Source organism: Perognathus longimembris, chromosome 28 (genome assembly GCF_023159225.1).
Source record: "Perognathus longimembris pacificus isolate PPM17 chromosome 28, ASM2315922v1, whole genome shotgun sequence".
Taxonomy (NCBI): domain Eukaryota; kingdom Metazoa; phylum Chordata; class Mammalia; order Rodentia; family Heteromyidae; genus Perognathus; species Perognathus longimembris.
In genome coordinates, this window is record NC_063188.1 from 14,340,760 (window position 1) to 14,367,837 (window position 27,078).

Genomic DNA, 27,078 nt, shown 5'->3' on the forward strand with positions numbered 1-27,078 from the left:
GAAGAAGAGACACAGGCAATACAATCAGAATAGAAGCAGTCACATCTCCAATGTTTCTAACACATTCTAGTTGCTAGCTTCTCTCCTTTGTTCTCCTGAATGTCTGCTTGACCACTTCCTCCATTATAGTACTGCCTTTGTCATTTTTACATCTCAAATACTGTTTTGCAGGATGTGTGAACAATAGCTTTCCTTTTCCCAAACCCCAAATCCACCATGAGCTTACCTTCAACTGTTAACCTGTGATCAAGTCATAGCCCTCCACCCTTGTGAAATTAAAGCTATGTGTTCCTGCATGTCTTTCCCTCTCTTTCCCCTAAGACTTAGTGTCAAGGGGCAATGAATTAAGTGACACTTGCAAATGACCCAGGGAGAAAAGAAGAAAAGCTGATCTCAGCTTTCTGGTCTCAAATCAATTCTTCCTGCTACTGTCCCTCAGACTACAACTCTAGCTTTGGTTAGGCAGCTTTGTAAGTTCAGTAAGACCTTCTTGAATAACATGACAAGGTAGCACTAGTAGCTCACACCTATAATCCTAGCTACTTAAAAGGTTGAGATCTAAGAACTGCAGTTGAAAGCCAGCCTGGGCAAAAAAGTCCTTGCGACTCTCATCTCCAATGAGCCACCAAAAAGCCACAAGTAGAGCTGTGGCTCAAGTGGTAGAGTGCTAGCCTTGAGATAAAGATTTTCAGAGACAGCACGCAGGCCCTTGAATTCAAGGCCCAGGGCTAGCACACACATACATACAAAAAGACACGATATATCCTAAGTGACCTGATTAGTCAAAAGAATTAGCCAAAAGAATCTTCTTTCTAATGTGTGTGTGTGTGTGTGTGTGTGTGTGTGTGTGTGTGTGTGTACCAGTCATGGGGCTTGAAGTCAGGGCCTGGGTACTGTTCCTGAGCTTTCATGTTCAAGGCTAGCACTCTACCACTTGAGCCACAACTCCACTGCGGCTCTATGGTGGTTAATGGAAGGTAAGAGACTCAGACTTTACTGCCCAGACTGGCTTCGAAGTGTGATCCTTAGATCTCAGCCTCCTGAGTAGCTAGGATTGCCAGGATATAGCCCTCATTTTGATTTTAATTACTAAGTTTATGTACTGATCTGCATTTTCAATTTTTAAAAATAATGAGCTCTTATTACTTTACATTATAAAAAACAAAAGAACCTTAACAATAAGAAAATAATTCAGGATTTGCAGTCAAGGATGAAAAGTTGTGCTTATTTGCAATCGTTTCCAATTCGCATTGCTTCCATGGTTGCCCAAGCAAATCACTGCAAGAAAGCAGTAACCCCTCCCCCACCTCAAAGAAAGGACATGACATCCATAGGCTCCACTACTTCCGTCAGTGATATGGTTGGCATGTGTGTGTTAACATAGAGTGGAATTGGAGTTTAAAAAGTCCAGTCAATCAGATTATTTTGCCCAGCTTGTAATCCTAGCTACTTAGGGCACTGAGATCTGGGGATCATGGTTCAAAGCCAGCCCAGGCAGGCAAATCCATGAGACTCTTATCTCCAATGAACCACCAGAAAACCAGAAGTGGCACTGTGGCTCAAAGTGGTAGAGTGCCAGGCTAACTCTACACCTCCTTCCGTGGAGAGATCCTGGGCCTATTTGCCCCCTCCGTGTGGTCCCCTTTCACTCTCAACGCATATCCTCTGGCCAGTAGGAATCAGTGTGGGAGCGAGGGCCACGGGCAGCCTCAGGCAGCGTGTGGTTGCGAGAATGCCCTCCCCCCTCCCTATACTCACCTAGGAACCTGGGTAAGCATGGACACCTCGGAGAAGCTTCAAAAAGCCTTCTGTTTATTCAAGGGAGGGGCTAACAGTCTTATAGCAGTAGTGACGAGCGAAGGGGAGGGACTGACCAGGTGCTAATGATAGGCTAATGAGCATGTCCATCACGGTGATGTCACGGAACTTCCCGCAGAGGCCCGGCCTCTTGGCTCGGCCTGCCTCAGCGGGCGCCATGGTGGCACGTGTGCTCTTAGACGAGAGGCAGGGCTGGTTTGGCATCTCTTCCGATTTCGCACCTGGAAGGAGGTGGGAGTGGCTAGCAGCCAGCCGTCCCAGGTCTTAAAGGCGTAGCCATCCCCTACAGTAGAGTGTAGCCATAAGCAAGAAAGCTTGGGGACAGTGCCCAGGCCCTGAGTTCAAAGCCCAGAATCAGCATGCATGTATGTGCATGCACACACACAAACTAAATTTCAAGGAAATAGAGAGAAAAGTCTGCAAGAGATATACCTGGTCACTAAACAGTGATGATTGTTGGCTACTGGAATCATAGATTAAGTAATCTTTCATGATTGGCTTCTTTCATTTAGCATAATATTGTCCTATGTTATCCATCTATGTCAGACTATCATTCCTTTTTAAGGCTAAATAATGTTCCAGGGTTTGTGTATACCACATTTTGTTTATTCATCATTGGATAGACATTTGTCTTATTCCCCTTTAGGGCTACTATTAGTAGAGCTGCTATGAACATGTGCCTCTTTACAGTTCTTTCCAGTATGTAACTAACAGTGGAATTGCTGGGTAGTTGGTAACTCTATATTCAAGTTGATGAGGAACTGCCAAGTTGTTTTCCACAAGAGCTGTACCATTTTGCATTTTCACCAGCAACATGTGAGTCTTCCCTGTGTCCTCAAACCCTCACTGACACTTATTGTGGTCTCACTTATTCATTATAATCATCCTAGCAGGTGTGAAGTGGTTATATCACTGTATGTCTTTTTTTTTTATCTGTGTGTGTGCACATGTGCGTGCCAATACTGGGCCTTGAACTTAGGGTCCAGGTACTGTCCCTTAGCCTTTCTTCTCAGTGCTGGCTCTCTGCCACTTGAACTACAGCTCCACTTCCAGCTTTTTGTTGGTTAGTTGAACATAACAGTCTCACCGACTTTCCTGCCTGGACTGACTTTGAACCACGATCCTCAGAGCTCAGCCTTCTGTGTAGCTAGGAATGCAGGGCCTGACTATAGTTTTGATTTGTATTTCTCTGATGACTAAATCTGTCTTAAAATTTGACTTCATCTTGACCTATCACATCTAATGTTTAAATTAAAAAACACAAGGCTCTGTGACGGCCATCTCCACCTTTCTACCTGAGTCAGAATTTAAAAAAAAAATAGAAACACTGTAACACATTGGTAAAGAATTTAGCTCAGCCTCGTAGTTTACTATTTTTTGTTTTATTTGTTTTTAACTACCTATTCTTTAAAAAACTTATACCAAGAAAAATCTGTTGTGCGATAACATGAGTATACTTATTGATTGTAATTGTCATATATAAGTGAAGCTAATCCAGAAGTTGAAAATTTATTATCTTTATCTAAAGTTTTTTTAACGTGTATTAGTTGTACAAGATTTTCATTGCGACATTTCCACACATGCATACAATATACCCTGATCAAACTCATCTTTTCATCTCTCTTCACCCCTCTTCCCCCTTGTAAAAGTAATTTCAACAGGTTTTATTGTTTAATTTTCATATCTGAATGTAATGTATTTTTTTAATGCTGGTCCTGGGGCTTGAACTCAGGGCCTGGGTGCTGTTCCTGAGCTTTTATTTGTTCAAGGCTAGCGCTCTACCACTTGAGCCACAGTGCCATTTCTGGTTTTCTGGTGGTTAATGAAAGAGTCTCACAGCCTTTCCTGCCCAGGCTGTCTTTGAACCAAAATCCTTAGATCTCAGCCTCCTGAGTAGCTAGGATTACGGGCGAGAGCCGCGGGTGCCTATCATATGCATTGTCTTATTGAATCATCCCAGCGACCTTAGATGCTATCAGTATCTTCCTTTTACAAGTAAGGAAACTGAATCTCAGAGAAGTTTAGGATTCATCCAAGGATTCACCACTGGGTAAGTGAGCAAGTAGCTGGAATTAGAAATTCAGCTGGATCAGAGTCCAAAATCAGTGCTCTGAGCTAGTATACATAACAGCTTTGAAGAGGCTGTTCTGAGAGCCCAGACATAATTATAACATGATCACCCGATGAAACTATGTTCTTAATTTTAAAATAACTAATTCATTAGTAAGATTTAAACATATGGGTTCATATACCCATCCTGTGGCATAGATGTAAGGAAGAATACTGTGTGGATTGGCCTCATATTCCTCAATGCTACCATACTTAAGTTGCAAAATTTCTCTTGAGTTCTAGAATGTTATGACCTAGACTGTGCTACATTATCCATGTTCTTCCTGGTTTCCTTAGCTTTTTATCCTGATCCTTCTTTTTCAACTAAAGTTGGAAGTGTTGGGTTAATTGTAGTCCTTATGAGGGACTACAATTTAAGTTGAGTCTTTTCTGGATCTTCTTCAACTTGTTAATTATCTTTATGATCAACTATGAAAATGATGAGGGTTGGGAAGTAGGGAGAGATTCTTTTCACCTTCTCGGGAAATCAGCTGTGAAGGCGGTGAGTGCTATTGATTCCATTTTGCTTGTGATGTGTTATGCTGTGCGTGTGGGTGTGGACGTATGAGGAGGCCTAAGGGAAACCCTTTCATTCAAAAGGAGGCCATCATTTCCTAAAAACAAATAGCCACATTTCATTTCCTCCTGGAGGGAGGAAATGGTGGGGAGTAGTCAGCCTCAGCCTTTAGTCTTTCAGTGTCTACTCTTGGAAACTGTATTATTACCTTGTAAAACAGAGCATCTCTCCTATTCGATGTTAATGGAACCTATCTTTTGCCTGGGTGAGAAACTGTAATGTTGACTTTTAGTTTTTGAGTTCTGTATTGAGGCTCTTCTCTTTGGAGATTGCTAGTACTCAGATACCAGTACTTGGCTATGAAGGGAGGATTGGTTCAGTGGGAAGTTGGGGTAGCAGACTTTATCTATGTGCCAATAACCTTTCCTGAGTTGCTCTGTCCATCATCTGGGCTTTCCTGTGACCTAAACCCTTTGTGAGCATGCTCTGTGAGCTAGTTCTCCCCCCTCCCCTCCAGCCCCTCCCCCCTCCCCTCCAGCCCCTCCCATCTCCCCTTTTTCTTCTCCTCTCCTGTCCCCTCCCCTCTCCTCTTCTCTTTCTTTTCTCTCTCTGTCTTGTTGAAATGAATCATTTTATGGTAATAATATGCAAAATGGCATTGAAGACAAGGAGATTAGTTGTATTTATTCCTCAGTACCCCTCCCCGCAGTGTGCAAAGCTCTAGCTTTGTTCAAGTCTCTAGCTTGTCCAGAGGCCCATTCATCTGGCCAGTCCACTCTTAGCCTTGTGACAGTATTTGAATAATTTCTCACAGCCAGAAAATTCCCTGAACAACCTCCCCAAAACCTTTATATGGACTTAAGGTACACATAGATGTGGAGAACACTATAATTTTCTATCAAAGGCATTGCTTTAGAATGTAAAGTATAGGTGTGGGAATGTGGCTTAGTAGTAGAGTTCTTGCCTAGCATGCATGAAGCCTCAGTACCACGTAGAAAAATCCAGACGTGGCACTGAGGCTCAAGTGGCAGAGTCCTAACCTCAAGCAAAAGAAGCTAAGGGACAATGCCCAGGCCGAGTACAAGACCCAGGACTGGCAAAAAAGCAAAGAAAAAAGTGAAGTGTATTTTGGTTTTATTTGTTTAGCCCCAGACATCTATTACATTGATAATCAACTATTTCTTTAAAAATATGGTTACTTCTTTCTGGTCTCTCATATTTTACTTTGTATGCATACCTACAGCTGAAACAAGGTAATAGGCAAGAAATGTTGCTAATACTTATGGGTGTATTTTATACACATTTACATATACAATATATTTTCTCTCTATGTCACACACATATATACAAACACACATGGATACACAGACACATACTTAGAAACAGCATAAAAACCAAAGCAAATAAATAATAAGATATACTAGAGCTCTATCCCTTTCTCTTGCTCTCACAGAATACACAATAGACAGACAAACAACAATGACATTGTCCTCTTTAGCAAGCCTGAGTTTCTCTGACCATATTATTGGGATCATTTCATAGAGCTTATACTGTTCTGAGCACCCTACGATTCTTATCTGTAACCATTAGCCACAGCCTATATGGAAAGAGGCCATCTCTAGGGTAATAGCATTGTAAATTACAATCAATGTACTCAATTACATGCAGAAACCAAAATACATGTTGTGCTCCAATGTGCCTTGTAATCAGCATGTTTGAGAAGGTAAGTAATAGCATTCTGATTTTTTTTTAAAAAAATGGAAGCTGCTGAATGTGTTAGAAGATGAATGTCAGAATTAAATCATATGGAGCACCTTATATGGCAGGCAACTTTTCCCCCTCTAATATCATTTTATTGATTTTTTTAAAGGAAAAAACTTTCATGGTGCCTTTGTAGCCAAGCATGCTTTAAAAAAAGTTATTTATTGCTCTAATCAGCCTGGCAGAGCTTTTTGGTCATGCTGATAAGGAAATTAAACTTTTCTCATACTGGGTTTCTCTTGCCTCTTATGCACAGATGTTTTGTTTTTCTTGTAGGGAACTCATCCAGAAGCTGAAGTCGTTCATCAACTTCTACAGTGCTTTGCCTGGCTATGTCTGCAGCCATAGCCCTGTGGCTGAGAACGACACTCTGTGCTGGAATGGACAGGAACTTGTGGAGCGGTAATTAGCTGTGAATGTTAACTCATAGCAATGTCTGACAAACCATCATGTGTTCATTGTTCTGAAGGTTCATTAAATGAATACCACAGGAACAATTCTATACAACACATACTAAGGAGCAATGATGATGGTGCAGTTACCATGTATAACTTCTCACTCTCATAAAATTTACAAACTTTAGCCAGGCACTGGTGGCTCACACCTGTAATCCTATCTACTCAGGAGGCTAAGATCTGAGGATCATAGTTCAAAGCCAGCAAGGGCAGAAAAATCCCTGAGACTCTTCTCTAATTAACCACCAGAACACTGGAAGTGATGCTATGGCTTAAAGTGGTAGGACAACTAGCTTTGTGAAAAAGATCTCAGGGACAGAGCCCATGCCCAGAGTTCAAGCCCCATGACCAACTCCACCCCCTAAAAATTACAAACATTGAAGCAGATAGGAATATGTATTTGAGGACATTTTTAAAGCATAAAACAAACTTTTTATGTCTTCAACTTCTTTCATCCCATTATGTGTGCTCTTATTTCATTTGAAGAAATAATATCTATTACTCATATTTTCCCTTTACTGAGTACTAAGTATATATTATATGCCATGCTAAGTACTTCATTATATTAACTCTATCTTTACAATAATTCCATGAAACAAATGCTGTAATTTTCTCCATTGTGCAAAGATGGTGGGAAAAAAAGATGAGGGAAAAACAAATACCATTTCAGTAAATTTTGTGTGTGTAAGGGGCTACTGGGGCTTGAACTCAGAGCCTGGACACTGTCCCTTAGCTTTTCTGATCAAGGCTCCACCACATGTTAATTAGAGATGATAATGGATTATTTATCTGCTTGATTACTGTGATTCTCAGTTCTCAGCCTCCTGAGTAGCTAGTGTTACAGGTGTAAGTCATGAGCACCAGGCTGAATATTTGTTAATATAATGTATGCTGACTGCCAGCAACTTTGAAGAATTTGCTCGTCAGTGACAAGAAAATAATTTACATGTATTTATTCAACAAATATTTACTGAACACCTTCTAAGTGCTAGGCATCTTGAGGTGAATAGAACAAACAGGATTTCCCATTCTCACAGTTTTTATTCTGTTGGAATAATGATTTTCCTAACCACCATTGCTCTGCATGTATGAGAAATAGCTTGCAATTAAGACATTAAATCAAGACAGTAGACTTTAAGAAACCACCTAGAGTTGCTAAATGTACTTTGTACAATGTTTGTACACGTTGTAGCATGTTGAAGAGAATACAGAAACTTTAAATTGAGCTCTGAGTCTTTCACTAATTGGCTGTTTAACCTCGGGAAAGTTTATCTCCCTAGGCCTTGGATTTTCCCCATTAAAAAAATGAGACCGAGTGCTGGTAGCTCACGTCTATACTCCTAGCTACACAAGAAGCTGTGATCTGCAGATCGCAGTTCAAAGCCAGCTCAGTTAGGAAAGTCTGTAAGATCTTATCTCCAATTAACCACCAGAAGATTGGAAGTGGAGCTGTGACTCAAAGTGTTACAACACTAACCTTGAGCAAAAGAACTCAGGGGCAGTACTCAAGCCCCGAGTTCAAGCCCTAGGATTGACAAAAAAAAAAAAAAAAAAAAAGAGTTGATTAAATTGGAGCCTATCTGTCTGATAGTCTATGTGATTTTTTTCCCTATCTGTTCATTCACTCATTCATACATACCTTCAACATGTATTAGTTGTATGTTGGGTACAAAGGTAGGTGCTTACAGATGGATATGAAGAGCTTACATTCTAATGGGTCCCAGTTGTTCAACAAAAGGCGCTAAGTTAAACTAAGTCAAAAAAGGACATAATAGACAAAAAAAAAGGCTCTGGAGTCAGATAGATTGACTTTGTATCTCAGTTCTGCTGCTTACTATGTGTGGCCATGAATGAGTCAATTAACCTACAAAGTCTCCAGGTCCTCTTCTGTAAGTAAAGACAGGGTTATTGTAACTGTTTAGTAAAGTCATAAAATGCACTTTGAAGACTAGCACATACTGAAAGGTGAATTCATGTTTCATGTCTTTTTGTTTTTCTCACTTTCTTTTCTAATTCTTCTCTTCCCAACACAAGATGAGCACATGCCTGAAAAAAGTTTGTTTCCTGTCTTGCTCTTGTACGGACACATGACAATGAGGTTGCATGTGTCCCTGAGGGTTGCATTGAACTTCCCTAAAGAGAGCTGGGAATATGGCCTAGTGGTAGAGTGCTTGCCTCCTATACATGAAGCCCTGGGTTCGATTCCTCAGCACCACATATATACAAAAAGCCAGAAGTGGTGCTGTGACTCAAGTGGTAGAGTGCTAGCTTTGAACAAAAGTCAGGGACAGTGCTCAGGCCCCGAGTTCAAGCCCCAGGACTGGCAAAAAAAAAAACACACACACACAACAATAAAAACAGCCCCTGAACTTCCCTAAAGATAGTCTTACCTGTAGCAAATGTGAATCAAGCCCCATGCAGCCGCTGCACTCAAGATGCTGAACATCCCAAAAGCTTACAAATACTGGGTAGACTCAGGAAAAAGTACTTCAGTGCTATGACAATACTTTTTTATTGTCAAAGAAAAACAGTCGATATTTGATTTTATAAAATTTAGATGCTTGGCTAGTTACTGGTGGTCCATGCCTATAATCCTAGATATGCAGGAAATTGAGATCTGAAGGATCATGGTTTGAAGCCAACCTGGGTAGAAAAGTCTGAGAGACTCCATCCTCAATTAACTTCAAAAGTTGAGGTAGAGGCTTGGCTCAAGTGGTGGAAATGAGCAAGCAAGCCAAGTGAGCTCAAGGCCCTGAGTTCAAGCTTGGTACTGGGGGGAAAAGATGCTTTAAAATGGGAGTATGTGGGGCACGCCCACCCAGATACCTCACATCATTAAGAGGCGGTTCTAGCTGGCCCCGCCTATTTTCCCAGCCCTGGGCCGTGTGGCTGTTAGCCCCGCCTGCCTTCCGGGTCCGGAACCAGAAAGGCGGCTCTAACTGGCCCCGCCTCCCAGCCTCAGGACCACCTGTAGACAAGATGGCTGCTGGGGGTGGGAGGTCCCTTGGCCCTCCACCCCTGAGGGACAGCTCAGGCTGCCAATCATAGCCCCTAACTAGGTGCGCCACACTCCTTCCTCTCTCTGGCCTTTAAAAGCGGTGATTTCTCCCTGAATAAAGCTGAGACTGCGTGAACTTCTCCCGAATCATCTGATTGTCCTCTGGTAAAGGGGGGGCTGGTGCGCGCGGTTCGTGACTCTTTACCTTCTCTTGGCTCGGGCCCCATTGGGGTGCGCTCCCCGCCTCTCCCGCTGGCCAGGAGAGCGCTGGGGGCGAAGGACCCCGGCAGGAGTAGATTGTGTATTACTTGGGAAAATTATCATCCACAGGTGAAATATGTGGCATTTGCATAAATTTCATAAGAAACAATCACAGTGACGTATCCACTATTCTGTTACTATGATTTTTTTTTTTTTTTTGCCAGTCCTGGGCCTTGAACTCTGGGCCTGAGCACTGTCCCTGACTTTTGTTCAAAGCTAGCACGCTACCACTTGAGCCACAGCACCACTTCTGGCATTTTCTATTTAAGTGGTGCTGAGGAATCAAACCCAGGCCTTCATGTATGCACAGCAAACATTCTACCACACTAGGCCATATTTCCAGCCTGTTACTATTATTTTTAAAAATGAATACTTTCTGATTACTTCCTTTTTAAAGTAATGTATCTTGTAACCCTAATCCTTTATTAAAAAGGACCTTTTAGTTTATATTTGTTTACTACTATAGTGATTTATTTGCTCATTTAACAAATATTTGAACACCTATGATGTATCAAGCACTAATACTAACTTCTTCATTGTTATGATTGTTTAAAGCACAGAAAATCTGGCTTGCGCTCTCTTTAGTTGCTTAAGGAAAATAATCAAAAGAGCTAGCTTTACTTAACTCAAAAGAATATCTTCCTAGGCCTGTGTATTTTAAAGTACTGAAACTTTTGTTGAATTTTGCTCATATTAATTACTTCATGCCCAGTACAGTTTTGTAAAGGCTGGTGCTATGCAAGCAAGAGAGCACAGCCAAATAGTATAATCCAAAGCTTGTTGAAATTGAATGACTCAAAGTCAGCTAAATGATGTTTGTACTATTAAAACAGCCATGTTAACAGAAGAAAAGAGTTGCTACTGGGGATACAAACCAGGGTCTCTTGTATACTAAGCAAGTGTTCTATCACTGAGCTGTACCCCAATTCATGTTTATTAAGATTTTTTTAATTGAATTTGCTCTCTTTACCTTGGAGTATTAAACAAAATAATAAAATGAATAGGGATATATAGGGAAAAGTTTTTATTATAGGCTCTCATGTTGCCTTCTCAAAAATCTATCTAGGAAGAAAAGGATGAAGAAAAGGTAAGAAAGAGAAGAAAAGAAGGGAAGGAAGGAAGCAAAGAGGAAGGGAGAGAGAAGCCATATATATATACGCACAGAATAAGGGGAATATAATCTAAGAAGCAGCAAGTCCTTCCTTAGTAACCTTGGGTTAAAATTAACTTATATTACTGATCAAAAGCAATGATGAGTCTGGGGAATCATGTTGAACTAGATTTTTTTTTTTTCCAGTCCTGGGGGCTTGGACGCAGGGCCTGAGCACTGTCCCTGGCTTCTTTTTGCTCAAGGCTAGCACTCTGCCACTTGAGCCACAGCGCCACTTCTGGCCATTTTCTGTATATGTGGTGCTGGGGAATCGAACCCAGGGCCTCATGTATATGAGGCAGGCACTCTTGCCACTAGGCCATATCCCCAGCCCTAGATTTTTTTTTTATTTCCTTAGTAATATACACTTAATAATATGATGTTCTCTACCTAAAGACATGTGTGCCCTCTATGTGTATCACTTAAAAAAATTGCCTTTATATGCATGTCTCATTTAGTGTGAAAACATCTTTCCAGAACTTTTCATTGAATTTCTTAATTAAGTCAGTCTTAAGTAACAGTCGCCTCTTTGGACTATCAAATGGGTTATCAGTTTGTTATCTTTAGAGATTGTATTTGTGTTTCTTTGAAATTGTTTTATTTTTTCCCCAAGAAAAATTGTAAAACTCAAGAATCCTGCTAAGAAATCAAAGTAGTCATTGAAAATACTTGATCATATGAAACTATAGATTATATATTAAATAATCATTGAGCAATATCCATGCCAATTGGATTTATCAGAGCTGTTTATAGCCTTCTATTTAGTATGTACATATTACTTGGCTTATTTTATGTGTGCCTGTCCTGGGTCTTGAACTCAGGGTCTGGACTCTGTTCCTGAGTTTCTGTGCTCAAGATTAGCACTCTATCACTTGAGCCACAGCTCCACTTCAGGCCTTTTGGTGACAGTGCTCAGGCCCAGAGTCCAAGCCCCAGGACTGGCCAAGAAAAAAAAAATTGGAATAGAAGGAGGGAGGGAGGGAGAGAAAGGGAGAGAGAACATTTCAGTAAATACATTTGGAAACACTCAGATCTGTTAAGCCACTGTCTAGATAATGAACTGAAAATTTTATTCATTTTCTAGATAGCTTGTACGAGGCAAGCTCAATTTTATTGTTTAATCACATTTGCTTTTAAATTGCTATAACAGGGCTGGAGGTACAGTTTATTGTATACATTTGCCTAGCATGTGTCCTGCCCTGGATTCCATCCCCAGCAATACATAGGTAAATTAATTAACAGAGAAACGATTTCAATGGATGCATATTTACAAACCTCTAATTTGAGAGGAAAAGATGCCATTTTGTCTTTACATTTAGCATTTGCTAATTCAACTCATTCAACACAAATGGACTAAGAATACACTAGGCTCTGTGGTCTATCCACTGATAAATAGAATTCAGCTCCTGTCCTTGATAGGAGTTCACAATCTACCAAAAAGAATGAAGAAAGAAAATCAACCAATCTTCTTCCCCGGTAGTCCAGGAAGAGTTCCACTTGCAGGAGTGAGGAACCTTTTTTCTGCAAGGACCATTTGAATATTTGTCTTTTTTTGTACTGGGGCTTCAACTCAAGGCTCAGCACTGTCTCTGAGCTTTTGTTCTTTCTGTGGCTACTACTTGAGCTACAGTTCCACTACCATGGTTACTTGGAGATAAGAGTCTTGTGGGGTTTTCCTGACTAGACTAGCTTCAAATCATGATTCTTTGATCTCAGCCTCCTGAGTAGCTTGGATAATAGGTGTAAGCCACCCACACCCTGCCCATTTGGATATTTGTAACATCATTTCTTGGGCCCTACAAAATGTCAATCCAGGTAGACAGCCAGAAGCTTCTGATGAGAAGCATACATGTCTATCTTGGCACAAACCAAATGGTTCCATGGGCTTTATATGGCCTATGCACCAGATGGTCCACACATCTGCAGGGACACAATAGACACTCCATCCATTGTTATTTTGTGTGTGTACACATACATATGCATTACATCTATAATTATTTTTTTGGATAGTTATGTAACATACAATGAATTATATTAAATGTGCACAAGTCAATGGCACTGAGTAATTCTCAATGTACATTCTCTATCCTTATCTATGTCAGAGATACTTTCATTATTACAAAGGGAAACCCCATGCCTGTCTATGAGGGATTGTCTCTCTCAGCTTCCTGAAGCCAACCATTGGCTTTCTGTCTCTGTGCATTTACCATCCATAGATGTGTCATAAAAATGTAGTCACTTACATAGCATGATATTTTTGAGGTTTTTCCAAGTGGTAGTATGTATTAGTACTTTATTACTTTTTACAGCCATATGATATCTCATTGTATTTTTGTGTGTGTGTATACACACATTTAGTTCCTGAGGTACACAAAATAATTTTTTTAAGTGGGTGAACAAAATAGTTGGTTTCTTTTTTCCTCTGTGATCTAGGAAATGCAAGGGCGAATACTTGATTCTGGTGTTTTTTGTTTGTTTCTTTTGTTGTTTTTTGCCTGTCCTAGGGCTTGAACTCTGGGCCTAGGCTCTGTCCCTGAGTCTCTTTGTGCTATTGATCTACCACTTGAGCCACAGTACCACTTCTGGATTTTTCTGAGTAGTTTATTGTAGATAAAAGTCTCATGGACTTTTCTGCCCAGTCTGGCTTTGAACTGCCATCGTCACATCTCAGCCTCCTGAGTAGCTGGGACTACAGGTGTGAGCCACCAATGCTAAACTTTGTTTTTGTATTTCAAGTGCAGTTATTTTAAGAACACTATATTTTGAGGACTTTGGAGTAAGGACATATTTCCAGCGCCAGCAAGTCTTTCCTCAGTTTATATAGAAAGAGGAAAAGGCCTTTGGAATCTTTAATGTGGCCATAAAATGATTAAAGACCTACATGCTAGCATGCATACAGAGCTATGCTCTGGCCAGTGGAATATAAGTTTGCTATATGTAACTCCCATGTTCTCATGCTAAAAGAAGCTGCTGATTATTTCCTATTTGGGCTCATTTTTAGATTTACAGTATGGCTTTTCTCCCAAGGGCTGAAGGCAATGTACACGCCATTTTAAATATAGGAGAACCAACTAAAACAGCAATGGAGGAACATTCTGCATAGATCAATGATAAGAGTACTTGCCTACCGTATATGGTAGCCTACAGTCCATCCCCTGCACACACAAAAAAGTAGCAATGGGAAAGCAAATATGTAAATGAAAATAAAGAAGTAAGATGAAGGGGATTCAGGAAAAAGGGGAAAAAAACCACTGGTTATAATGGTAATAATAGCTAATGGCCACAGGTAGATTCTGAAATCATTGCATTCAGAGCTTACTTAAGTACAAGATAGGTTAACATTATGCTGGAGCTTGTCAGGAGCTCTGATTAGCGCCCCAGTGGCGATTAACTGAGGGACAGTCTTCAAGATCTCCATTCTCTTTTTCTCATGGCAGTTTATTCTCTCCTGCTATTCATGATGGACTCCCAGGAGGAAGAATGGAACAAATAAGACTTTGGGGATTTGTTTGATCACTAGTTGTCTCCAGGGTCCTTATCCCCTCCCTGATGTTTTTAGATGTTATTTCCTCTTTAGGTTTCTTGGAAATAGAAACATGATTACTCCATTCTTTCTAATTTGGGGAACTGTTATGTTTGCCTACCTGAATGTATGTCTTAGAATGAAAACATGGCAGAATAAGGCTCTTTGCTGCTATGACAGTTTACCTATTTTCCCTTATCTCAGATAAGTCAAGATTGTTGGAAAAAGGCTTTCGAAGGAGAAATGGATTACATACAAAGTGACTTAATTTGTTATAACATGAAACATTGATGGTAGCTGGGATATTTTTAAATCCTGATAAGGCAAGACAGATAAGTTTGAGGAGGTATCCTTATGTAATAATCCATCTAAGGGCTTACATTGATACACTTTTCATCACAGATTTATCTTAAAAATAGTACTTAGTGACAGCTATTAATCAGGATGTACTCCACAGCAATACAATGACATTTATCCCTTCAGATTATTGTGTCACAACCAATCCCTTCAGAATGGAGTGAGGAAAAACAAAGCTTATCCAACTGATGGATGGCTGAATATGGTGTGTCACATTCAGAATTGGCTGCACATGGTCAAGTATCATATCTTTTTTTTCTTTGTCGATCATGGGGCTTGAACTCAGCGCCTGGGCACTGTCCCTGACCTCTTTCACTGAAGGCTGGTGCTCTACCACTTTGAGCCACAGCACCACTTCCAGTTTTCTGATGGTTCATTGGAGATAAGCATCATAGGGGAACGTTTCTGCCTGGGCTGGCTACAAACTGAGATCCTCAGATCTCAGCCTCCTGAGTAGCTAGGATTACAGGCACCGGCACCTGGCACGTGTCATATCTTAAGTAGCATAAGGAGACCTTTTTCTGGCTCAGCATTGCCATCTGTAGAGCACTTGTTGAAGGTGGATAGTTTCTGCCATTAGTATTCAATGCTCTTCTTCCAGGCTTGGTTGGATCATTTTGTTATATTGCTACTATGTGAGGACCTCCAAGGAAGACTCAGCCTATATGCGCTTTCAGCCAATCAACGTCACCCCCTTGCCTCCTCTTTGTCACGTGACTCTGGTGCTTGAAATATGCTCATTTCCTCCTGCTCCATCCAGCACAGCTCTGTTTTGGCCTAGATGGTTTAGAAGGACAAAACTTCATGTTAAGAAATGATTAAATTACCATATTCTTGTTTCTATGTATCTTAAGTATTATTGCCTCCTTCAGGCAAAGAAGGTGCTTTGGTAGGTCAGAGACAGGTTTCTTTGACATTGCCAGTCCTCTAAAACATTGTTTCTATATCTCTTTTAGAAAAAGATCTACAGACTTATGATGGGTGCCTGTAATCAGCATGTTGTTTATTGTCAAGCAGCTGATCGTTCACAGTGCAGGCTGGAGATGCTAGTGAAAAGACCTTCAGGGAGTTGGAGACAAAAGCCACATAATACAGAGAAGAATGGCAAATTGGGAATAGTGCCCCCTCCAGAATGATCCAAATGGAGATTTTGATCATAGTTCAAACTCTGTGCTTTGGGCTGGTCATTCAACGTCAAATTCTGGTACTTTATTTGTAAGATAGAGTGATAATACTTTGAAGCTGGGGGCTGGAGGCTCACACTGGTAATCCTAGCTACTTGGGAGGCTGAGATCTGAGGATTGTGGTTCAAAGTCAGCCTGGGCAGGAAAGTCCATAAGACTCTTATCTCCAAGGAATCACTAGACAACACGAAGTGGCACTGTGGCTCAATGTGTTAGAGCACTAACTAACCTTGAGCAAAAGAGCTCAGGAACAGTACCCAGGCCCAGAGTTCAAGCCTCATGACTGATCAAAAGAAACAAGTAAACAAAAAAACCCTACAGAAGTGCTATGAAGAATTGTTCTGGCTCTGATTAATATCAGCTGGTTTTGATGTAATCACCATTTATAACATGATTTGCAGGCCCAGTAAATAACCAGCATTCTTTTTCCTGTAAAGTGTTGAATGGGATGGCTAATCAAGTAGGACTTTGTATCCTTTGGAGACCACCTGGGGGTAAAGGATGGCATACTGGGGCTCTTTGTATCTTAGGACACTTAAAATTAGCTCTGAATTGGATTTACAAAGAGTAGTTCCTGGAATACTGTGAGTGATATCAGCATCCTTGATTGATAGATATAACACGTTTAGGGATATATACATTCTTGTTGTATAGACAAACTACAAATCTGGTATAACTTTATTCATCCTTCAGTGTTTGAAAGTTAGGTGAGGACCTGATAAAAACAAGGCTAGGAAGTATAAGTCTTCTGACCCTTTTGTGATAAGGCAGCTGGCCAGTTACCCTTACTTACAGTGTTACTTCATCTTCACAAGCAGTAACACCTTGTGAAACATGTCTCTAATTACTCTGACTCACAGGGTCATTTATGATCCTCACTGAGCATTAAAAAATGATCTCTAGAGTTTTGGACTATGAAGGACTGAGGGAAGTATTTTAGGAATGCCCCTTCCTTCCTTCCTTCCTTCCTTCCTTCCTTCCTTCCTTCCTTCCTTCCTTCCTTCCTTCCTTCCTTCCTTCCTTCCTTCCTTCCTTCCTTCTTCCCTTCTCTTTCCATATGTCCTGAAGCTTGAATTCAGGTCCTAGGCACTGTCCCTGAGCTTCTTTGGCTCAAGGCTAACACTCTACCACACTTGAGCCACAGCCCTGCTTCCAATTTTTTGGTGTTTTATTCAAGATAAAGAGTCTCACAGGCTTCCTTTCATAGGGCTGGCTCTGAATTACCATCCTCAGATGTCCATCTTACCTGAAGAGCTAGGATTACAGGCATGAGCCATTAGTGCCTGGCTCAGAAAGCTCTTAAGAGCTTCCTGCCAGTGACTCTGCCCTTAGAGCCTATCTGGCTGTTGTAATTGTTGTGGCTGTGATTGTAGGGTTGTAGTGATGGTGTCTCTCCTCTGTCAATAGCTGCTAGTTGCCACTTCTTTATGGCTTCTCACCCCAGTTCATGAACCATGGTACCAGATTTTTTTTGCCAGTCCAGGAGCTTGGACTCAGGGCCTGGGCACTGGGTCTGAGCTTCTTTTGCTCAAGGCTAGTGCTCTACCACTTGAGCCACAGCATCACTTCCCATTTTCTGGAGCTTTATTGGAGATAAGAATCTCAGGGGGACTTCTCAGTCAGGGCTGGCTTCAAACCGTGATCCTCAGATCTCAGCCTCCTGAGTAGTTAGGTGTGAGCCACTGGTGCCAGAGCATTTGGCTTTCTTTGCATAATTCTTCAATAAAGCCACTGCATCCTCTGGAGAGTGTTGGAGCCTGCATGAAGGAGATTCCTTCAGCTCTAGGCTCTGTCCAATCTGGGTTGTGGCTTCTACCATGAATGAAGTTGTATATATGATTGTGGGCAAGTCACTGTCTTTTAAGCCTTTTATCTATAAAATGAAGGACTTGGGTGGTGGGGGGGAGTTCTCAGGCTCTTTCCATTTATATTAGGCTCCCAGATGCTAGGATGAAGATTTGCTTATTTGGCAAGGAGAGGGATTTTGCTACAAAGGCTTCTTCATGACTTTGCATTTCTGATTGGGTGCCTGATAGCTCCCTGACTAGACCAAGGTGGAAGTAGTGCAAATGCAGCTCCAGGGTGCAATCACCAGCATTAGGATAGCAGTAAGCTCTTCATTTTCCTCTTCCACAGATTGTCAGGGGCCACAGGGGAGCTGGGGGCTGGGCTGTTGGAAACATCCTCAGACACAGTCTCAGTTTCTGATACTGGAGAGTTTGGGGTGAGAATCACATAATTAAATCTTAAAAGAAAATAGTCTCCCTAGAGCTCCAGTGGGATTTCTGAGCAAAAGAAATCGAATTCCATGTCTGTTGCTCCATATAATATTTGACACAGTTGCCCAGAATGAGAATTAGAATCCCTTTTCACCACAGCAATGTACCAATGACGAGAGACACACATTTACAGATGTGCAGAGGGCTGAAGGGCAGGGAAGAGCCTGGGAATTCAGAGAAGCTTGAGAAATCCAGAGGGAGGAAGACAATTTTCACTCTTTTCTAAGACCCTCTAGACTAGAGGGCTTGGGGAAGGTTTGTTTTGACCTAGTTGTCCTTGTATGTATTGCTGTGAGCTTTTACTAAGTGTTTATGTAGCACTTTAGATTTTTACCAAGTGCTTTACAATCCCCTTTATTTGGCTTCATAAAGTTTTCCTGGAATCCTCTCTACTTTATAATCAAGGAGAGTCATTTCTGGTTTGCTTAGCTCTTCCATATAGTAGACCAGTTGTTCTAGCATCAGAGCCTGTGTGTGGAGTGGGGGCACCTGAGGTCGACTGTAATGACTGGGGCTGTTGGAGTGTGTGGCTCACACTTTAGTTCATCTCTGGTTCCCTTTGTTGTTATTAGCTTTTTTTCTTTTTTTGTGCAGGTCTTGGGGTTTGAAATCAGAGCCTGGACACTGTCCATTAGCTTTTTTTTTTTCCCCTCAAGGCTAGTGCTCCACCACTTAAGCCACAGCTCCACTTCCAACGTGTGTGTGTGTGTGTGTGTGTGTGTGTGTGTGTGTGTGTGTGCGCGTACACTTAGAGATAAGAGTCTCATGAAACAGTGGCTCATGCCTGTAATCTTAGCTACTCAAAAGACTTGAGATCTGAGGGTCATGGTTCCAAGCCAGCCCAGGCAGGAAAATCTCATGAGCCTCTTATCTTTCCCCCTTGGGCTAGTTCAGCAGCTATTGAGTGTCTCCTATGTATCAGAGAAGGTAGTAGACCAGAGGGACACACAAATGAAGAAACCAGATTTCAAGTCACATTTCCCAGAAAGACATGAAATATCATTGTGGTAAGAGGATGCTATGTTTGAACACCTGGTTTTCACTCCAAATACGCAAATGAGGTGTGGCTTTTGGCTAATCCCAGAGCCTGGGGCCTGACAGGTGAGTTGGCTTTGAGAAATCCTTTCTGGCTAAGATCCTGAGCCTAATCTTGCAGGTGGTAGGTTGGCTAAAGGAAGAGGAGCCAATAAGAGAGCAGTGAAAGGAATGCTTAGCATTCCAAATATTTCAGCGGTGCCCTTGCTATGAAAATATTCTCTACTTTCTTGAGGACCCTTGACAGCTCGTTGAATGAACCTCCACAAAGCATGCAAACAACACTGAGAACTTGAAGTGCAACACAAGAGATTCTACAAGGCAGGCTTTTCCCTACTTCAGGCTTACATGTGTTCCAGATGAGGAGGACATCTGAGTTGATTGATTGTACCAACTCATTGTCAAAGCCAAGGCAGTAGCAGTATTCCCGTTTAAAGATGAAGAAAGTCAAGCTCAGCAAGCTTTCATGACTTCTCAGAAGTAGCTGGGTGCTGGTGGCTCGTGCCTGTAATCCTAGCTACTTAGAACGCTGACATCTGAGGATCCTAGTTCAAAGCCAGCTCAAGCAGGAAAGTCTGTGAGACTCTTATCTCCATTGAACCACCAGAAAACTGGAAGTGGAGCTGTGGCTCCAAGTGATAGAGCACAATGCCCAGGCCCCAAGTTCAAGCCTCAGGACCAACAACAACAACAAAAACTAAGTCATGCAAGTATCTGGGAAAATCAGCTTTTGAAACTTTATGTCTGACTCTAAGACACATGTTCTTTCTGCCACATACCTCTATCTCTGAGAAATGTGAGCTGGGACTGTAACTCAAGTGGTACAGGTTCTGAGCTCAATCCTCAGTATTACGACAAAATATGTTATTTATTTGTGGCCTCATTTGATATCTTCAAAGAAAAATTTTGATCACTGTTTTTGGTTGGTCATGGGGTTTGAACTCGGGGCCTGAGTACTCTCCCTTAGCTCTTTTGCTCAAAGCTACTAGCACTCTACCACTTTGAGCCCTAGTGGCACTTCCAGTTTTCTGGTGGTTCATTGGAGATCAGAGTCTCACAGACTTTCTTGCCCAGGCTGGCTTTGAACCAAGATCCTCAGATCTCAGCCTAGTAAATAGCTAGGATTACAGGCTTGAGCCAGCAGTGCCAGTCTTAATCACTCTTTTGAACATAAGTTACTCCCATAATGCCCACCTATGTTATTGAGGTATGTGGCCTGAGTTCACTGTAACCTTGTTCTCGACTGTTCCATATTCATGGGGAATTACAGCTCCATTGATGGTATTAGCAGTGGATTGCTTGTCCTCTCTGGGTCCCAGTGTGCCCATCTCTGAGAAGATGGCATGGAACTAAATGACCTCAAAGGACCTTTCTACTATATATATATATATATTGCCAGTCCTGGGGCTTGAACTCAGGACCTGGACACTGTCCCCGAGCTTCTTTTGCTCAAGCCTAGCACTCTACCACTTGAGCCACAGCGCCCCTTCTGGCTTTTTCTATATATGTGGTGCTGGGGAATTGAACCCAGGGCTTCATGTATACGAGGCGAGCACTTTACCACTAGGCTGTATTCCCAGCCCCTACTTTTCATATTTTTATGAGTTGAGTTCTAACATTGTAAAAACGAACTTCACCAGACACCAGTGCTTCATACCTGTGATCTCTAGCTACTAAATAATTTACCTTCCCAAGATGTTAGATTGGGAAGATCATGATTTGAAGCTAGCCTGGACAGAAAAATTAGTAAGACCCCTTTCTCAACCCCTAGGTCAGTGTTGTGCCATATGCCTGCTACATGGTCAGAAAAGTCCAGAACTTTTTGTCTCCACAGAAGTTGGATACTATGGTGTGCTCTTGTAATCCCAATGTACAAGGAAGTCTAAAAGGAGATGAATTACTGCTCAGGTGTATTTCTGGACAGCAAGTGAGTCTGTGTCATAAAATAGCCAGCAACAACTAAAATAGCAAGAATGAGGCAGCTATAAATCATTTACTCTTGATTTAATTTCAGAGGGACAGGTCATAGTCCTTTGGGGTCACATTCCTTGCTCTGTTACTTCCTCTGCAATTATTGAGCATTGAATGGCATTTGTGTGTGTGTGTGTGTGTGTGTGTGTGTGTGTGTTGTGTGTGTGTGTGTGTGTTTGTCCAGGGCTTGAACTCAGGGGACTGGGTGCTGTCCCTGATTTTTTTGTTTGTTTTTGGGGTGTTTTTTTTTTTTTTGCCAGTCCTGGGGCTTGAACTCAGGGCCTAAGCACTGTCCCTGGCTTCTTTTTGCTCAAGGCTAGCACTCTGCTACTTGAGCCACAGCGCCCCTTCTGGCTTTTTCTCTATATGTGGTGGTGCTGAGGAATCGAACCCAGGGCTTCATGTACATGAGGCAACACTCTTGCCACTAGGCCATATTCCCAGCCCCTGTGTTTGGTTTTTGGTTTTTTCTTCATGGCTAGCACTCTACCACTTGAGCCACAGCTTTACCTGGATCTTTTGGGTGATTCATTAGAGATAACAGTTTCATGGACTTTCCTGCCCATGCTGGGTTTGAATTGGGATCCTCAGCAGGTGGAATTGTATATTTTCATTTCTCTGTTTTTGGAAGAGTTAAATATAGCCAGAGTCCTCTCCTCATTTGCATACTCCCATCAAAGACACCTATCGATGAGAGCTGTGTGCCAGCTCAGCTTGCCTTGGACTACAATCCTAATCTCCATTCTCTCTAACTAGCCTCCAAACTGGGCTCTGCCTATCTTGCAATTCTTACTTCCAGGTTTCTCTGTACAATTTGCTTTTTCAAAGTAAGATCTGAGTGATGTCAACTTCTCACTCTCCTTCTTGGCTTCTGAGTTTAAATAACTTCTTGATTACTTTCCAAAAGCAATCTTTTAGTAGCTCCTCACAGTGATATTGGAAATTAGGCTAAAAATGGATCCAAATGTACTTATTCTCTTATATAGCTTGTTTCCACTAAATGAGATCTAGATGGAGTTGTCTTCCCCCCCTCCTCCGTTTTCTTTTCTAGCTTTTGTTGTCTCTATCAAAATCTATTTGTAATTAATTAAAGGAAATGCTATTGTTTGAAAAGACAAGGATGTATTAGCATCTGGTGGATGTATCTATTTCTAGAGCTTCCCAGACTAAAATTTGCCCTGAATTGGTACTGTCATGCCAACAGTTCTGAAAAAATGTGTTTAAATATATACCCAAATAAATAAGAAACAAATTATTGTCTTCATTATTGAGAATATTTACAAATCTCAGGGTTCTTTTTTACCTTTGTATTATTTTTCTGTACATTTATGTAAATTGAGACTGTACCTCAGATAGATAAAAATGAACATGTTTTCATAAGAGATTCTTAATAAGATGGCTTTCCTCCCCTATGTTCTAGTTTGTTTTTAAAGCTATTTATGTTCTTTAAATTATCCCAGTGTTTATTGTGGCCAGAATATTCTCCAAGGAAACACAGAAACTTTATTGGGTAAAGGCTAGACTTGCAATGCTTCAGTCTTTCCAGAAGATGGCGATCTGAGCATGTAGGATCTATAACTTATTTTTAGCTATCATAATCAGGCAGCAATTTCAACTTTTGTGAAATCAACTATGTTTAATACAAAGCTACTACTCCTTCTGAGATTTGCTCTCAAACCTTTGTCACTATTCTAATTGTAGAGAAGAAGAAAAGTGAAATTCGTAGCAGCTCCTTTGTCCTGCATCAGTACCCATAGTGTTTAAATGCAACAAGGTACATACATGTAAGGTTCCTTTAAAGGAGATTTCTTTGCAGTGTGAAACTTGTGAGTCTAACTTGTTAGAAAAACATGAAATCTCTCAGTGAGTCCCAGCTTCTTCATCTCCACAGTGAGTGACTTGGACCTGTGGTGTTGTTAAGGCACTTTCCATTTCCACTGTGCCATATTTGAATTCGTTGATTTCTTTCCACAACACCCTTGCTGCCTTCCGCCAGCGCCGAAACAGGAAGAAAAGCTTGCCCATTTTACGCTTGTTTGACTCTATTCCTTTCCTACAAGTGCTCTCTTTGCTTCAACTGTCCCAAGACAAACATGCCCAGATGTCCTGTTTTAATTAGGTTCCTTTTCTCTTTATGGCTTTTGCACAGGATTCCCCCCTCCCTCCCTCCCACCTCCCAGGCCCTAACCAATCTGTCTGAAAAGGGCGGGGGGGAGAAAGCATGTCCTCCTTTTCATTGCACAAATAGGGTTTTCTTAGCATTATTGCAGTCGTTTTTGTGCTAAACAGATCCCAACAGGATGGGGAGAAAGTCAGCACATGTAATGATGACAGTAAATTCTTCTACTATCACATACATAACATGGCCACTTAAGAAAAGATGGTAGAGGTAGGCACTTCTATTCATTTCTTTTTTTTTTCCTTCTCTCTTGGCCTGGATTCATTGTGAGAAACTTGACAAAGCTTCAGAAGAGAGGTAGTATGTAGAGACGAGAGCAATTAATTCAATCACAGATCAGACACTAAGCAGATAAGCCACCGTTCAAAATCTGCCATGGCTAATGAGTGTCCCCATTCCTGCCTCCCCCCCCCACCCCCCGCCCCAGGCAGGCAGGGGGGAGGGTACAGAACTGGAGGAGAGGAATTTTGGCTCTCATGGCTCATCCTCATTCAAAGCCTGTCATGAACTGTGTGTCTCAGTGGCACAGAGGGAGCCTGTGCAAATGAAATGCTAAATGAATTAATTAACTTGAAACTATAGAGACACCCCCTTAACCCATTCCCTGTGGGTTTGGAGCTTAGAGCATGCATGTAATAGGAAATTCCCTGAGGACGCATCATCACAAATGTCGCTTGGCTGTACTGAAGCAAGGTGACAAGGCAGAAGGACATTTTATGTACAACATTCTCCTGCATTCATTGTCCTACTGTCCTCAGAGATTTGAAATCTTCACTTGACCTTTGGCGTGTTTGTCTAGGGGCATGAGGGGTGGTAGTGGTAGATTATTTATTTCTGTAACTTCAAAACCTTATATTCTAAGAGCACAGATCACACTGCATAATGATACTATTGTACTACTGAGACAAGAAATTTCACACCCAAGAGCTTTTAAAGGGTAAGCCCCAAGTATCTATGTTTGAGTAGGCCAAAAGCCTGTACACCACTGACTGCAAAGAACTCCAAGCAACTGCATTGTGCCCTGCAGTGGAGCAGCGTGGTAAAGAAATAGCACAGATTTCCTTAGCATCCGTGAGCCCTGAGCAAAGAGCAGCAGCACTGTAGTTAAGAACCCAGGTAGCTGATGAATAAACTGCCAACTCCAATCCAGATTAGCTGTGTGGCCTTAGGCAAGTGGCTTCATTTCTTTGGTGGAAGTTTCCTCCTCTGTGTAAAAGGACAGGATACAGGCTGGCTAGGACCATTGCTGTGATTGTGCAGATGTTCTTTTTTTGGTCTGTTTCTGGGACCGAAAAGCCTCAAAAATGGATGAGATACTTTGGCTTAAACAACAGAGAACAGATGTAACCAAGTGTCTGCTTCACAGTGGCCTCAGACCTCAAGGACTGGCAAGTGGAACAGATAGCAAAGGAACACTGGCCACAGTACATTCAGACACTTGGGCAATTGAGTCAGGATGAATCTGATTGGTTCTGGGAAAGTTGTTCTTCCCGTGAGGAGAAATGATATTGGAGACTATTGAGATACTTGTGGAATGGTGAAAGAACATAGTTTTAAAATAGAGGTAGTAAATTTTAGCAACAAAAACCATCCATTGGAGTGGTACTGTGGGTTACTGTTTTGTAAAGTAAATTAAATAAAGGCATGTTTTCAGTCTTAGTCACAGGCCAGCTCTTCCCAACACTTCTGTAAGCAGAAACCATGCTTAATTTACTAGCATCCTTTGAGGATTTAAATAGCACATGGATAGAGTGTAACGGTGGAAGCTATTTCCACTTTCAAAAAGTTTGGCAAGCTTTTTTAAACCTAATGTTTTTATGTTTTCTTTTTCTTTTTTATTATTTTGAGTCCCCCTAGATATTGTTTAGTCCTGGTAATGTGTAGTTCTTATCCATGATTTGAAGATAAGAAATGGAAGAAACATACAAAGGACCACTTTTCGGAATGGCATAAACAACTATAGTAGGACCAGAAGCAATGGAACTAGATTGATTTAATATGACAGTTCTGCAATAGGGAGTCTAGAGCAAAATTGCTAAGTTAGCATGCCTTTCTAGTATCCCAATGATGGTTAATAATGAGCTTCAAGAAAATGTTTATTGTGTAGGAGTGGACATCAAAACGGCTGGCAAGCTTTGATATGAACCACTGTAAAGAAATATGTTTGGGGATACATTCCTGAGCTGTATTTCAGAAGATTTGTAATGAGCCTTAATCTCCTTATCTGTGAGTAAGGCCTGTGTCTCAGGCATCAGTTTAGAGTTTACAAAAAAACAAAAAGCTGGAATTTGGTATTTTCAGGATGTATATATTTCAAGAACATTATATAAATATTTTTCAAACGGTTGGTGTATGACTAGTGGTGTTCTGTGTATCCACCATATACCTCCCACCTCCCTCTCTTCCTTGCTTCCCATCATGTTGGCTATCAAACCCATTGCCTATAGGATAGAAAGAGGCTCAGGAACAAAACCACTGCCCCTCCCCCATATCCAGGAAAGGTCAGCTTTAAAGTGAAACAAGGGCCAAGGTATCGCGATACTCTGCGAGACTGGAGCCATAGAACTCATCTGCTTCCACCAGCAGGCTAAACAGAACCATAGAACATGTTCATTTTCTAACACCAGCAGGCAAGTAGTGACACAGATAATGTTGTTCTCGTGATAGAAAAGCGCTAGGAAAAGTTTTCCACCTGAGATTTCAGCAGGATACGCTAAATAATCTGGAAACGTTTCACAAACTGCGCACTCATTTTTTTGACGCCCTAGAATCTACGTGTGCGCTTCGGCTGTGGGCGGAGCTACCTGGGCTATATAAGTGGGTGCCGCAAGCCCTTCAGTCTCTTCTTTTGCCTGTGACTATAGAAGTCACAGGCAAGAGAAGAGCTTGCAAATATTGACTATGTGACTTGTGTGTGAGTCACACTTATTTGTTTAAGAGGTGCTGTGCTTCAACTAGTAGAGCACTTGGTAGCCTTAAGCACAGAGAGTTAAGAACAGCACCCAGCCCGTCAGTTCAAGCCCCACAACTGACAAAAAAAAAAAAACAAGCGAAGAATTGTTATCCTTCAAATGAGTAGGGAAAAAAAAAAAAAAACATGTCAAATTTTGGTCCTTTTCATGTGTTTCACTGGCCAAGACCTTGAATCTCTCCTAAGATGGTTCGGTGTGTTACGCCCTTCACATTGGGCTTTACTCTTTATTTATTAACATACTTATCTTGTTGGCTTCAACTCTGGGCCTGGGCGCTATCCCTCAGCCATTTTGCTCAACGCTAGTGCTCTACCACTTGGAGCCTCAGTGTCACTCCGGTTCTTTGGTGGTTCCTTGGCATCTCATGGACTTTCTTGCCCAGGCTGGCTTTGAACGCAGATCTTCAGATCTCAGCCTCCTATATAGACAGGATTACAGGCACCCAAGCTGGGCCTTATTCTTCTAGATAACCCGCGAAAGCTGAGAGCATAATCAGAGCAGAGATCTTG

At 41.6% G+C, this 27,078-nt stretch overlaps 1 protein-coding gene across 1 annotated transcript in view; it reads left to right on the plus strand.

Annotated features, from left to right (window-relative positions):
• The window catches only part of Gpc3 (glypican 3), a 393,667-nt gene that overhangs the window by 260,568 nt on the left and 106,021 nt on the right, over positions 1-27,078 (plus strand). The window contains exon 5 of the mRNA XM_048335774.1: positions 6,482-6,607. Coding sequence (XP_048191731.1) covers positions 6,482-6,607 — 126 coding nt within the window. The remainder of the gene's footprint in view (positions 1-6,481; positions 6,608-27,078) is intronic.